This window comes from Nerophis lumbriciformis, linkage group LG02 (assembly GCF_033978685.3).
Source record: "Nerophis lumbriciformis linkage group LG02, RoL_Nlum_v2.1, whole genome shotgun sequence".
In the NCBI taxonomy this organism is placed as follows: Eukaryota; Metazoa; Chordata; class Actinopteri; order Syngnathiformes; family Syngnathidae; genus Nerophis; species Nerophis lumbriciformis.
Genome location: NC_084549.2, coordinates 40,397,501 through 40,413,545, shown reverse-complemented (window position 1 = coordinate 40,413,545; position 16,045 = coordinate 40,397,501). Strand labels below are relative to the sequence as shown.

At 35.9% G+C, this 16,045-nt stretch overlaps 2 protein-coding genes across 3 annotated transcripts in view; one reads left to right on the top strand and one right to left on the bottom strand.

Moving 5' to 3' along the window:
- inpp5a (inositol polyphosphate-5-phosphatase A) overlaps nucleotides 1-11,850 on the top strand; it is a 408,597-nt gene extending 396,747 nt beyond the window's left edge. Inside the window, exons 14-16 of one of the 2 annotated variants that reach the window (XM_061962827.1) lie at nucleotides 4,362-4,430; nucleotides 7,162-7,198; nucleotides 11,246-11,850. In XM_061962827.1, coding sequence (XP_061818811.1) covers nucleotides 4,362-4,430; nucleotides 7,162-7,198; nucleotides 11,246-11,295 — 156 coding nt within the window. In that variant the 3' untranslated portion in view covers nucleotides 11,296-11,850. Of the gene's footprint in view, nucleotides 1-4,361; nucleotides 4,431-7,161; nucleotides 7,250-11,245 lie in introns of both variants that reach the window. The other variant, XM_061962834.1, reaches the window with a different exon arrangement.
- Nucleotides 11,851-13,899: 2,049 nt separating this feature from the next.
- Nucleotides 13,900-16,045, bottom strand: part of nkx6.2 (NK6 homeobox 2) — a 2,658-nt gene continuing 512 nt past the window's right edge. Inside the window, exons 1-3 of the mRNA XM_061962878.1 lie at nucleotides 15,900-16,045; nucleotides 15,067-15,239; nucleotides 13,900-14,880 (exon numbers count right to left, since the gene is read on the bottom strand). The exon at nucleotides 15,900-16,045 is cut by the window's right edge and continues 512 nt beyond it. Of these exons, the coding sequence (XP_061818862.1) occupies nucleotides 14,629-14,880; nucleotides 15,067-15,239; nucleotides 15,900-16,045 (571 nt within the window). The 3' untranslated portion in view covers nucleotides 13,900-14,628. The remainder of the gene's footprint in view (nucleotides 14,881-15,066; nucleotides 15,240-15,899) is intronic.

Below are 16,045 nucleotides of genomic sequence, written 5' to 3'. Positions count from 1 at the left end.
CGAACAATTGCGTCAGGTATTTGTTGAGAACGACTTTGTATTGTCAATATAGACCAGGGGTCCCCAAACTGCGACCAGATCCGGCCCGCCAGCGTCGAAAATCCAAAGTCCAAAAGTTTTTTTTGGGGTTGTTTTTTTTCAAGCCGTCCTTTCTAATCCATTTTCTACCGCTTGTTACTCTCGGTGTCTCCTAGTCGCTCAGGCAAATCATATTGTCTAAAAATGCATCTTCCCATCGATAACGTGACATCATCGCGCTCGGAATATATATATATATACCGGTATGTATATATATATATATATATATATATATATATATATATATATATATATCCATCCATTCATTTTCTACCGCTTGTCCCTTTCGGGGTCGCGGGGGGTGCTGGAGCCTATCTCAGCTGCATTCGGGCGGAAGGCGGGGTGCACCCTGGACAAGTCGCCACCTCATCGCAGGGCCAACACAGATAGACAGACAACATTCACACCCACATATATATATATATATATATATATATATATATATATATATATATATATATTAGAGATGCCCGATAAATGCGTTAAAATGTAATATCGGAAATTATCGGTATCATTTTTTTTTTATTATCGGTATCTTTTTTTGTTTGTTTGTTTGTTTGTTTGTTTTTTATTAAATCAACATAAAAAACACAAGATACACTTACAATTAGTGCACCAACCCAAAAAACCTTCCTCCCCCATTCACACTCATTCACACAAAAGGGTTGTTTCTTTCTGTTATCAATATTCTGGTTCCTACATTATATATCAATATATATCAATACAGTCTGCAAGAGATACAGTCTGTAAGCACACATGATTGTGCGTGCTGCTGGTCCACTAATAGTACTAACCTTTAACAGTTAATTTTACTAATTTTTATTAATTACTAGTTTCTATGTAACTGTTTTTATATTGTTTTACTATCTTTTTTTATTCAAGAAAATGTTTTTAATTTATTTATCTTATTTTATTGATTTTTTTAAAAAGTACCATATCTTCACCATACCTGGTTGTCCAAATTAGGCATAATAATGTGTTAGTTCCACGACTGCATATATCGGTTGATATCTGTATCGGTAATTAAAGAGTTGGACAATATCGGAATATCGGATATCGACAAAAAGCCATTATCGGACATCCCTAATATATATATATATATATGTATATACACAGCCCGGCCCCCGGCCAAATTTTTTTTAACCCAATGCAGCCCCCGAGTCAAAAAGTTTGGGGACCCCTAATATAGACTATTGAGTTTCGTTTTCAACATGTTCTGCTGGTGGTGTGCTCCTGGATTTTTTCATAGAAAAAAATGTGCCTTGGCTCAAAAAAGGTTGAAAAACACTGGTGTAGAGGACCAACCATTGCAGCTTTCAGCTGTGACAAGACATGCCGTGCATTGTACACCCAACAGCTCACAGCAGGGAGCCGCTCAGGAAGTTTGACTTTCTTTTGTCCACAACAAATGACAAATTCCTTTCTGACCTTTCTTCTCTGCTGACTGAAGCAACACTAAAACAATAACTTACCTTAGCGCAATTCCGAAAGATTACATGCACGCATCTGGACGGCTGTTTGCTCGCTTTCCTTGGAGCAAAAGCTAATTGCTGGTAATGCGGAGGACAGTTAGTGTGTCCACAGATTGGCTGATGATTCACTGAGCACACATGAGCATTACAGATTGTTGAGACATGGGCCTGTAAACAGGCCAGCGTGTGGCGTCATCTATCATGGCACGGTCGGTTAACTCGCCATCATGTTATTTTCTGCTTGCCGAGCCCTAACACGCCAAAGGTTGCCTGCTGGCTGTGCGGCGCGGCACCAGCTCCAGGAGCAACGGTAATGAATGTTTAGCCGAGCGAGCGCTCCTCCACTGCTGGAGGGCCCCGGGTAATTTGTTTATCTGTCTAAAGATTACGCAGCCTGAAAATCCGCAATTTTATACCGCCTTTGTAAATGATCAAGTGTGCGTTTGATGAATGTATCTGCGGGCTTTGGGAGGCAGCGGCTTGCGGGGCAGCTTGCAGACATATAGAGAGGTGCCAGTGCATGGCCCGCCAGGAAAAGGTAGCGGGAGGTGGCGCCGTTGTGCGTGCTGACCCCGCTCCACTGCAGGATTGGTCTGAAGTTAATTTGGATTTTGCTTTATGGTTCATTCTCAAGCTCTCTGTCTCTTTCTTCTGAACCGCCAGTGCAGCTCACCGTGCCACAACGTGTGTGTGAGGGCGCTCTTGGCTATTTAAAAACTCTTTAGTTCAACCAGACAAGTGTGATTTATTCTCCAGACTGTAGATAGACGTCTGCTTTGTGTGCACAGAGTGAAATTTAAACACGATTCCCTCAAATAGGCTCTCAGATTACAGTAGCAGTGCGTCAGATCTACAGGCAAAAAAACACACTTTATAAATGACTCCTGCTTTTCATCACTCTTCACTGCCCCAAGTTTGAAAGTGGATTTCAAAAGGTGTTTTCGGCTCAGTGGATAAAACTATAGGAGAACTCAGAACATGATGTTTTTAAAGTTATCTGAAGAAGTTCATCTGTTCCATTAACTTTTTTTTATTTTTTTACTAAAAGGACTTTGCAGTAACATGAGTCCAGAATCCCCTTCGTGTTAAGTAGGAATGGGCACCGAAACCTAGTTCCATAATGGCACCGGTGCCAAAGTAAACAGTAGAAGAAGTAACTACAGGTGCATTTAAATACAGCTGCAACAATTAATTGATTAAACGAAATAATTAAATATTAAAAAAAGCTCCTATTTATATTGTGTTGCATCTGTTAATTAAGTGTAAGTAATAAAAATGTACATAATCCGGATCGCATGAAGTGCCCGGGACATAGTTTACGCATGGTTTCTGCAATACAGCGCACATGAATATACATTGACGCTATAATGTGTGTTTTACCAGATTAATCGAACTAATCAATGGATTAATCACTTACTAAAATAATCGATAGCTGCTGCCTTGGTGCCTCATTTCCATGCTAAATGAATGGCGATATGGCTGAAAACTGTATCACGATATACGTTAATTATATTGATCGATACGGATAATTATTGACATTTTTTATGACTTATTTAAATACAGTAATACAATTTTCAACTTACCAAGGATGCTTTTTTGTCAGTGGAGAAGGCGTCTGGTAGCCAGGGGGTAAAATAATTTGAGACACTAGATGGCAGTAGTGTGTAAGCTATTAAACACTACACAGTAGTTTGGGAAGCAATTATTTAAACCGAGACATTGGAAGTGTCAGGATGTCTGCATTAAAACCAACAAAACTATAGACAAGTTTCTGTTATTGAGTTGATATATCAAGTTATTACAGTTTCTCTTCTCACTCCATGCAGAGAATCCACAGCAAAACAGAAAGACAGCGCAACCAAACTTGATAGTTGATACTTTTACTTGACTGGCTGTGAGCATGTCACTCCCATTGCTAAGTGACACTTCCTTTTTCCTGTTTAGTTGGCTTCCCAGAGCACGGGTGACTTGCAACAAATCTTGCTTCATAATTTCTTGTTTCTTCCGACCAAAAAATGTAAATGTATATATCTGATGTTTTATCGAACACATTTTATATTGATATCGACATGATATTGTCCTGACAAAAGCATACAGAGTTTGTCGTTGTTTTTTAACTTCATTGTTTCGCTTCCTCAATATGCACCAATGACGATTACAACGAGTGAGTTTGCATTGGCGAACCTCTCGAAATTATGAGTATCGAGTAGCAAGTCGTTTTTGTCGTGTTCTGTATTTCTACAATAATCATGAAAATTTGTGGTGGATTTTTTTTCTTATTTTGAATGGATTGCTTAAATAATTATTTAATTTACATAATTGAAGTATTTAGATTTATGTCTGTTCCACTTGAATGTCACAAAATTTCATAAAAATAAAAATATATTGTTTTTTAAATGTGCATGTTTTTCATTTTAAAGTTAAGGTTCAGGCACCGTTTAAGCACCGGTGCCATTTTTGAAGTACTGATTTGATGCTACTATTGGTTAAAATTCAAACAATACCTATCCCTATTGTTAATGGATGGTAGATTATTGAAAATAAGTGTTTTTTTCCTGTTATGACTTCTACTGCTCACCTGACACAGACGCATGCTCTGTTTTAGTTGTATCTGACTGATACAAGTTAATCCTGTTAATTGTGTTTAATGATGCTGGTAGAATGACTGCTCATGCATGAATGTGAGTAAAAAAACAAAAAGATATTCTGTGTTTGGTGTGCCATATATAGACAAACTTTCATGTAACTACATGCTGTTATTGTGTTTCTTTCTCTACTGTTTTTCTCTTTTTTATATGTATATATCTGCAGCCAGAAAACGAGGAGAGGTCTCTAATCTATGACAACGTCGGGCCCAATGTCTGCATGGGCGACCACAAGGTAAAAGCAGGCTCTGTGTGTGAAGGAAATTCAGGGTTTTCAGTTCCGAAAAAAATAATTGTTAGTCAATTAAAAATGCATCCTTGATTTTAGATATTGAATAATAATTGGATTTGTTTGAATATAAAGAAAATATCAAATAAAAACCTACATGATATAGTTTTTCATTGTTGTAAATATTTATCATTTATATTTATAATTATTGTAACTGAAATATTCGCTATATAGTGTTAGTTATCCTGTTTACAAAAATATATTTTCTTTACCTTGAGTTCAGATAATTAGTATTTTTTTATATTATTATATTATCATAAAAAGTACATTTATTTTGATATTTCATCATTAACTGATGTGCTGATGTGTGCGCTTTATTAATTACAATAAGTAAAATTACATGCCAACGTGAGTTGACATTTTAGATTTGTCTTATTTCAAGCTGTGTATGTCAGATTTTAGTGCATAATATTTATGATAGCAGAAAGTGCCTGGTCTTAAAAATAATTATATATACTATATATATATATATATATATATATATATATATATATATATATATATATATATATATATATATATATATATATATATGTGTTTTTAGCAGTGTTATTGCATTTAAAGTAACATTTGATTTATTTCATATCATTACTCCATTTCTTTTTAAATTGTTGACTAATAAGAAAAAAAGTTAAATCAATGAAACACTGCATTCAAGCTTCCATGTTGACTTTTTTTTAGTAATTATCTGTCACTTTCAGCCCAAAATAATTTAATGCCTTACTTTTCTTTTCTTCTTTCTAAAAAAAAAAAAAAAAAGTGTTCATATTCACCATAAACATGCGCTGACACTTTCAGTTCCAGCAGAGAACTGACAAAAAAAGACAACCTTTTCTGTCAGTTGCTATGGTGAATGGTAGAATCGGTGCTCCTTAATTGTTTTTTACTGTGGTCTTAACTCAGAGTCACATATTCAGAATTGGTTGAAGTAATTCCGATCAGTTGTTCCGGAACCTGACATTCAGTTTCCCATCCCGAGGTAAATCAACTCAGACTTTAGGTTTAAACTCAGAGTTTACCTGGAATACCTCCCCTGGTATAACTTCCAAAAATGCCTCTGATACTCGCCTTATTAATGATTATAAGTAACAATGTTATGGAACACATGCGGACAATTAATAATCATTAAATGTTTTAGTTAGATGAATCAGTACATTTTAAAATGGGTTCCTATCAAGAATACTTGCAGGGGGACGGAATTTTTTAAATATATTTTTCCATTTTCAAATAATTTTGTAGATTTTCAGCTCACATTTAGTGTAACTTCTCCTTCATCTTCAAATAAGATGTTGTATTAATTGGGTGCAAGACACTTTTTTTAGAAAGTGACAAAAAGTGGCTGAAAAAGTATTTTTTTGTTCAACAAGCAAATATATTTACCCTGCACGTAACTTGTTTGTAAACCATTCATACAAATGCTCATGAAGCCTGTTTGTCTTAGCAACTATGTATATATATATATGTATGTATGTGTATATAGATTTATATTCATAAATGCAGGTATAATTATATGTATACAGGCATATATATATATATATACATATATATATATATATATATATATATATATATATGCATATATACAGGTGAGTATATATGTCAATATACAGATATATATATATATATATATATATATATATATATATATATATATATATATATATATATATGTATATATATATTAGGGGTATAAAAATTAATCGGTACAAACAGATAACCGATTTTAACTTTAGAGATATGAATACATCGTTTGGCGAACCTTTGAATCAATATACATAACGCGTGGATCGGTCGATGTCCGATTGGAAAGTCACAAATCAGTTCATTGTAGATCTGATACAAAATATGGCCACTCGAATCTTGCGATGCTTCTGTGATGACGTAATACGAGCGTACCGTTATCGTTTACGAATGACAACCACAGAGCAACTTAGGAGACAGCACCTTATAGTCCGAAAAATACGGTATGTATGTATGTATATATATATACACATATATATATATATATATATATATATATATATATATATATATATATATATATATATATATATATATATAGCACAGCACATGTACATTTTATAGTGTTGAAATTGCAAACAGGTTAGCGTGTATATGAGTGAAAGTCCACATTAAGTTCCAGTGGTGCTGACGTCTGCCATGTGACTTACAGTATTTCCAGTATCGATGATACTGTATGACATTTATTGCTAACAAATGTATTGCAGAGGAGCCGAGTGTAAGACGAGCAGCCCCACCCCTGCCACCCCCACCCTGTGAAGCGGCCGCTTCAGTGTGCGCCCTGTCAGACATCAGCCCTCGCGCTGAAAGAAAAGGCGCCTCAAGTCGGGTCTTTCATCAGGACTCGGTGCGACATAGGCGCTGGCGTGTGTGTGTGAGGTGACCCCAGCAGGCACATACTGCGGCGGCCGTCACCTTTCAGCCACACACTGGTGCTGAAATCCCAGTTGGCTATGTTTAAAAAATGTCCCACATTGTTAGCGCATGGGCTCTAAAACACACGGCCTCTGGTATGTGAGTTTAACCTCTAAGTCACACGGCGGCAACGAGAGCTTCCACTTGTCGAACAGGACATTCATAATAAAGTCTTCAGGAACTGCTTTCTTCTGGCTAGTTTGTGCTCCTCTAACTGTGATTTGTCTCTGCCCCCTGCCAGCCTGTTTTCCTGTCCTTCCGAATAACAGCGGGGGCAGGTAAACCTAATGCAAATAAGCACAAGTGTTGTGTGGTGCAGTGATGTCGTGGTAAATATTCATTTTTCTTTCTTATCTTTATTCATTATTCTTTATTTTGTTGTTTCAATCACTTTGGACACACTAATCCCATTTGAAGAGGATTGTTTCCAAACACCATATATGGACAAAAGCATTGACACACTGAAAATATGTCTTGAAAATGTATTGATCATTTTACTCATCAATGTGAAAGATGCTTTACTATCTGAAACACTCAAGTACAAGATATTGTTATTCTGCATATAAAGTGAATATTACCATAAACATGGCAGCAAGTATACTTGTGTGTATATACAAATATACTACTTAAGTGCCAATTTAACTGCAGTTTCAAATCAGCATGTGCAGGTTAGCCATAATAGCTCATTTGTTTATTAGTCAAATGTTATTTATAAAATAAACACAGCTGTCATTGCGACTAAAATGATATTAAAGAACGTCAATAAAACCCCACACATACTTAGTGTGCATATTGAAGTGTACTGACTATAAATTATTTGATTTGAGACATGTTAAGAATAATTCATGTTTATTTGGAGACTCTTATTCTGAAAAGTTGTACTTTGTAAGTGACTGGTAATAGTGGCGGAAACACTCGATTCTGTTTCCTTGAAGTCCATCCATCCATTTTCTACCGCTTGTCCCTTTTGGAGTCGTGGGGGGTGCTGGAGCCTATCTCAGCTGCATTTGGGCGGTAGGCAGGGTACACCCTGGACAAGTCACCACCTCATCACAGGGCCAACACAGATAGACAGACAACATTCACACTCACATTCACACACTAGGGCCAATTTAGTGTTGCCAATCAACCTATCCCCAGGTGCATGTCTTTGGAGGTGGGAGGAAGCCGGAGTACCCGGAGGGAACCCACGCAGTGACGGGGAGAACATGCAAACTCCACACAGAAAGATCCCGAGCCCGGGATTGAACTCAGGACTTCTCAGGACCTTTGTATTGTGAGGCACATGCACTAACCCCTATTCCACCATGCTGCCCTGTTTCCTTGAAGTCAATCTGGTAATCCATTCACTGGAGTTGCTCGGTAAAAGCAAATAACAATTAGAGATGATAAATGCGTTAAAATGTAATATCGGAAATTATCGGTATCAGTTTTTTTATTATCGGTATCGGTTTTTTTTTGTTATTAATATTCTGGTTCTTACATTATATATCAATATATATCAATACAGTCTGCAAGGGATACAGTCTGTAAGCACACATGATTGTACGTGCTGCTGGTCCACTAATAGTACTAACCCTTAACAGTTAATGTTACTCATTTTCATTAATTACTAGTTTCTATGTAACTGTTTTTATATTGTTTTACTTTCTTTTTTATTCAAGAAAATGTTTTTAATTTATTTATCTTATTTTATTTTATAAAACATTTTTTTAAAGTACCTTATCTTCACCAAACCTGGTTGTCCAAATTAGGCATAATAATGTGTTAATTCCACGACTGCATATATCGGTTGATATCGGTATCGGTTGATATCGGTATCGGTAATTAAAGAGTTGGACAATATCGGAATATCGGATATCGGCAAAAAGCCATTATCGGACATCCCTAATAACAATCCAAACAATACTGCAACCTTACAGTAGGATTTAACAATATCATTATAAAATAATTTTGTACACATTGAAAATGTGCAAAGGTAACTATCTTCTCTTCCAAAATAAAGCCTGTTCACTAATTGGTATACAGGAACTTATGAGCCAATGAAGCTTTAGGACTTGTGAGTTGGCGGACTGCGTGGGTTCCCTCCGGGTACTCCGGCTTCCTCCCACCTCCAAAGACATGCACCTGGGGATAGGTTGATTGGCAACACTAAATTGGCCCTAGTGTGTGAATGTGAGTGTGAATGTTGTCTGTCTATCTGTGTTGGCCCTGCGATGAGGGGTTGACTTGTCCAGGGTGTACCCCGCCTTCCGCCCAAATGCAGCTGAGATAGGGACCCTGAAAGGGACAAGCGGTAGAAAATGGACGGATGGATGGATTTGGTGGAGTTGCGGGTTTCAAGTATTTGTAAGTAAATGAAACTTGCGGGTTTGAAGAACTCATGAGTCAGTGAAGCTTGTTGATTTTGAGTACTCGTGTGGGATTGGAGTACACATGACTCAGGGACGCTCATGAGCTTGTCGATAACTCGGGTCAGCGAAGCGCGTGGGTTTCGAGTATCTGTGAGTCAGTGAAGCTTGCGGGTTTTGAATACATATGAGTGAATAAAGCGTGTGGGGTTTGAGTACCCGTGAGTCAGTGAAGCTTGCGGGCTCAAGTTTGTCCGTCCTCTTCTGTTCCGTAGCCATTTACACTCATTCACACTCATTCACACAAAAGGGTTGTTTCTTTCTGTTATTAATATTTCTGGTTCCTACATTATATATCAATATAGATCAATACAGTCTGCAGGGATACAGTCCGTAAGCACACATGATTGTATTTCTTGGGGACCACTGTCCTATGGGATATCCGCGGGGTCTTAAAAAGTCTAAAAAAGTCTTAAATCCAATAATTTGAATTTAAGGCCTTAAATTGTCTAAAATTCTCCTAAAATCTCATAAAAGGTCTTAAATACGATCTTGAAAGTCTTAAAAATCTATTGACGTTACTTTTATTTAAAACATGCATAAACTTCAGTCTCGCTTTGAAATGTTTCGATTTTTGAGGACGCTAAAACGTAACCTCTGATTTTACTTTGTCGTCGTATTTTTTGTCCGTATGGTCGTGAAAGGGTCTTAAATTATTTTCAAGATGGTCTTAAAAAAAGTCTTAAAATGTCTTGAATTTGACATGTTGAAACCTGCAGAGACCCTGATCCTAAACATTATTGCCACTTCATTTTACACACTGTTACAGTTTTAGATTTTTTTTGGACATATACCACAATAATTATGTACCGTGGGCCTAATACCGTGATAATATTGTACCAAGAGATTTTGATACCGTTACATCCCTAGGGTTTACCGTATATTCCCGACTATAAACCACACCGATATATATAAAGTACCCACTAAATTCTAGAAGGAAAAATGTTTTTTTATATACTATAGCCGCAGATATGTACAGTATGTTGTGAACTGATACATTTACATAGAAAGATTTGGTAAATGTTTATTTATATATCTTAATTGTTTCCAAACGGTGCCAGCAAAACCGCTGATCAAACAAAATTGAAAAGTCACTGATGTCTCTTTTCTCCCATTTTAATAAGGTTCAAGATGTTTGTCATGATTATTCTTCCTTGTTCTTTGGAAACACTTTGTGTTTGAACAATTTCTTAAATTGGATCATTGTAGTACATTGTTGGATTTCTTCGCTAAATCCAATCCCAACATTTTGCCGTTAGCGAAAAAAACTCCATAGATTGGCCGCACCTTTGTATAAGCCGCAGGGTTGAACGCTTGGGAAGAAAGTAGCAACTTATAGTTTTGATAATAAGTTATTATTGTCTTGTACAGAATGTTTCCAGTTTCCAAGTCAATGTGTGGTCAACAATGTGGTCATGTTCTTTATGGACTGATAAGGAAAATATGGGCTTCAAGTTCTTCTCCACCAAACTCCCATTTTGCAGCCTTAATTTCATGACGCATTCCTGTTAAAAAAAAATCTGCATGTATTTTAACAAAAATCCTGGCCAAGCTGCACAGCTTATGCTGACACTGCTGCGCTACATCAGGCAATCGAGTTTTTTCATCAGAATTTTCGGAATGTCTCCTTTATTTTCCCATGCAATTTTTTTAACGGAAAGGAACGTTCAAAATAAAAAACGCTTTAGAGCGTTTAAAATGTATTGATGAGCAGAACTATAAACATTCATTTCATTCAATTAAGAGCTGTGCTCCAATGCTTTTGTCCATATAAGTGTGACACGCTCACATAATGACTTAAAATGCACAACCTTAAAACCACAAACTTGAGCTTGCATTCAAGAAGCTTGACATATGTATTTATTTATGTATTTATTTATTAGTTTAAGACGTTTCCTTTCTTTCACCCCACAGGGAATTGTTGCCAAAGGGGGGAGAATATATTCTGTGAAGCGCCTCTGTGAGAACACAAGGAGAGAGAGAGAGAGAGAGAGAGAGACACACTCTCACACACACACACACACTCACACACGCACTTTCCACAAGCATACACTGAAGAAGAAGAACCAATACAAACTTTCCAGCAGTGCTGACTTGTCCTCTTCACACTTCATTCAATTGAAACCTCCCCCTTTTTTCCCCTTCCTCTCCATAAAACACTTGTTGAAATGTGGACCAGCACCCGAGAGCGAGGGCCTGGCTCCAGACAAGACACACATCGCTGACCTCACCGTTGCCATGCAACCCCCCCCCCCCCCCCACTTTTCCCTAACCCCTGCATTTGGGGAAAGAAAAAAGAAGATGAGGATGGACGCTGGATGGGCCTTGAAACTCTAAATCTTCACACAAATATCAGTCCTGCTACACAAACTTGTGTGCACACATGTAAGTGTTTTAAAGACAAATACGTGCAATGCAAAATAAGATGTGTGTCTATATTGTTAGTTATTTGTACAGTATAACTTTAGGGTTGTTACTGCTTCTACAACAAGTCTCACAATATCTTTATATGAATATTTATATATATGTATATATATATATATATATATATATATATATATATATATACATGTATAAATATACATGTATAAATATATGTATATATATATGTGTATATATATGTACGTATATATATGTGCATGTGTATATGTATGTCTATGTATATATATATATATGTATGTATGTATGTTTATATGTATGTATATGTATATATATATATATATAGGTATATATATATAGGTATGTATATATGTATGTATGTATATATATATATATATAGGTATTTATATATATATATATAGGTATATATATATATATATATAGGTATATATATAGGTATGTATGTATGTATACGCGTGTGTGTGTGTGTGTGTGAGTGTGCGTGTGTGTGTGTGTGAGTTTTTTGTTTTTGTTTGCCTGACACATCAGTCTCATTTTATTTTCTATACTTTTTAAAGAGATAAGTTATCTTTCTCCTTACCAAATGCTGTTTGGGAGAATTATCGCCTGTCCAAGAATGTTTTAAGCCGTGCCATAGAACCATGAAAAGTGTATAAGATCATATAGAGCAATCTCACGTTATCGCATTATTCTTAACTCTAACTTATTTCTATATTTCTGAATGTAATATTTTAGGTAGGCGTGGGTATCCTTTAGAAAAAAAGAAATCATTTTTGTTGCCAATTTTGTTACTGCAATATGGTGCCAAGTATACAGAAATGAAGTGTAAAAATTATATGTTTAAAAAAAAGAACCTCTAAATAAGAATCTGCTTTTATTTGCGTTCCATGTAGCCTGCAACAACAACAGAGTATTTGTACATGATTGTTTTGTTGTTCTGGATGGACTTTATTACACTACCTGTGTTCACTTGTCAGATTGTTTCAAAAATCACAATTCAATGATTTTATGTTTTGTTTTTTTGTTGTGATTGGAAATGTTAAAGGTGGGGGAAAAACATGCTTGTTTTTTCTTCCTGCTGCTCATCTTGAGCTGACTTTAGGATGTAAGACGCAGTTTTCCTTCACTCCTTCTTCTGAAAAGCAAATAGAGATTTGATTCCTTAGCCCCTGTGGACGGCCTGCATGGCCTCTATAAGTGATGCAGTTGTCAAGCAATAAACAACATTAGAGATATTCACCTCTTTGTCACGCTTCTTTTCTATATGAAATTATAATATTGCCAAACAAATTATTTTGTATTCACTGAAATAGAATACTAATTTAATTCACATTTTTTTGTGCGATTAAAAAAAATAGTGTTAAGTGATATTTTCTGAAGCAATAATACCATATGGAACTCATGTTAAAAATATCACCTTGTTTATTTTCATATCACAATATATTTATTTCAAATATATTGTCTACTGTAGAGAACCAGTGGTAAATTATTTATAGAAATGCAAAAAGTCACTTATTTAATAACACAGTTCATTTTAGATAATTATAATTTATGGATCAACAGTAAAAGCATTGTTAAATTATTTGTAGAAAAGCAAAATGTCACCTTATTTATTTTTATATCACAATAAAATGCATTTAAATATTTAATTAACGAACAAGTTAAGTTTATTTTTAATTGTAACAAAAATGCTTCCTAATAAGGGCTTCATTATGGCGGCATTAATGAGGATGCAGTACCCTATGGCGCACAGAGGGGGCGCGCCTCAACGCCTCGGCCTAATGCTCCTTTTTTATAAACATAAATTTGGCAGCAAAATAGTGGACATTTTTTGCAGTTCCTTAAAGTATAAAAGCTCAACTTAAAAAAATATATAATTATATATATACATATATTTACATTTGAACTCATATTTCCAATCTGTAATTTTGAAATATTGCTGAGAATTTAAAAGAACTATTGGTGGAACATTAAGAGCCTGTGCAATAAAATTGCATTTAAAAGTCGTTAAAATCAAAAATTAACATTATTAAAGGATATTAGTTTAATGAAAATCCAAGATTAATTTTAATCATACTGTATGAAGAAATTTACTTTTTTAATCCATATTCATATCTAACTTGCATTACCAATAATGACATTCAGGAATTTCAGGAATGTGTCTTTAATTTATATTAAGCCCATACATTAAGACAGAAACCATATTAAAAGAAAAGTTTGTTAAATAATTTATTTATGATACAAAGTGTTGTTTTTTTTCCTTCCTCTATAAGCAATAATATTATTTCAAAGCAACAACAAAAAATCCTCTCCCAAGTGTGTCAATTACAGTTTTTTTTACACCGCATATTTACAGCATCTTCAAGTGTGTGCAGACTTAAAAGGAAGAAGTTGCAGAAATGAAGCATGAGTGGATGTATTTGTGAAGAAATAAGCGCGTGGAGGAGGGAATAAAAGTCTTCTTCCGCAACATAAGTTATTTGTAAAAAATATATACAATACAATCTGGCTGTATGTATTTTCTATTCCTCTCTCGCCTTTTAGGACATTGGGTACCCTGCTTTAACTGAGCTTTAGAAGCATCAGAGCCCGTTCACACCTGACATTTGAAACATCCGGATCAGTGTTGCTTCCGTTCATCAAAAATAATAACATGTAAAAAAAAAATGTGCATAAAATTCCCAACGTCCAAATAATATGTGACAGGAAATGAATGTTTCAAAATGGTCCCAAAATCTGCAGAATGACACAGGTTCATGGTTTGTTTTTTCAACGTAAAACTCCACAGGTCAGCAGTTTGTCCGCTGGAGTCTTCTTCTTGTTCATGTCAGGTGGAAATGGGCTCACAAAGAGTGGGAGTTCTCTCCGGACTGCAGCTTTAAGAAAGGTGGCGGCTATCACAAAGTGTCCGAGCTGTTGCTACAGGGGCTGACGAGGGCCAAGTTGCTGCCGGCTTTGTGCTTTTTCAAGAGTCTCGTGATTTTCTCGTCGTCTGAGTTGGGGTCCAGCGGTTTGTTGTACTCGTCGTCCTCCTCGTTGTCCGAACTCTCCTTCATTTTCTCCGTCTCCGAGTCGTGCTTCTTCTTGGCCGAGGCCATCTCTGCTGCGTGTCGCTTCCGCCACTTAGTTCTCCTGTTCTGGAACCAGACCTGGTGGAAGCAGAAGGCCATGCTCAGCAAATAATAACAACAACAACAATAATAATAATATTAAAACATGGCACTAGTGTCCTCTGCAGTGGACATTTGTTTTGCATAACAAATATTTTCAAATTTCCAAGTGACAAAAAATGTCCGCTGCAGAGGTTGCTAGTTTGAATCCTATGCAGGCCTTACCTTGACTTGGCTCTCTGTCATTCCTAAGGAGTAGGCCAACCTGGCTCTCTCTGGACCCGCCAGGTATTTGGTCTGCTCAAAGGTTTTTTCCAGTGCAAAAATCTGCTGTCCAGAAAAAGTAGGCCTGGAATGTTTCTTTTTGCCATCTTTGTCCATCATTAAACTGGACTGAGCTGTAAAAAAAAAAAAGCAGAGAGAGGAAGATGAGAAGTTATGCATAAAAATAATGCTAAATATGACAGTTAAATTAAAATGAAAAACAAACTCAAATATAACTCAAATGTGCAAAGTTCCAACGTAAAACGCAAGCATTAAACCATAAAAATAATGCCAAATATGACAATTAAATTATAATGAAAAACAAACTCAAATATAACTAAAATGTGCAAAGTTCCAACGTAAAATGCAAGCATTAAACCATAAAAATAATGCCAAATATGACAATTAAATTATAATGAAAAACAAACTCAAATATAAATAAAATGTGCAAAGTTCCAACATAAGATGCAAGCATTAAACCATAACAATAATTTAAAATAATAATAAACATTCCCCTTAATTATTATTTCATCACACTGCAAATGTTTGCATTTTAGTTGCATTTATTTTAAGGTGTAATTTAATAATAATGATGAGAAATAATAAATTAAATGAACAATTTTATTTGGTGTAAATATGGCCAAACATAATATTTTGAAATTTGTTAGAAACAGACAATATGCTAAAAAGTATAAATGTCAGTATTTTGTTATCCACATTTCAACTATTTGTTATGTATGGATGTTTGTTACATTTTGCATAGAGCAGAATAAAAATGCAGATAAAAGACTTACACGGACACGGCACCCGTGGGTCCCTCCAGGGGGAGCCCTGCATCACGCCCGGCCAAAAGATGGGCGCCCTCCCGGGCAGCTCGGCCAGCGGCTTGGGGTACCTGGACACCGCCGGGCTGAAGTACATCCCGGCCGCGGCCGCCGCG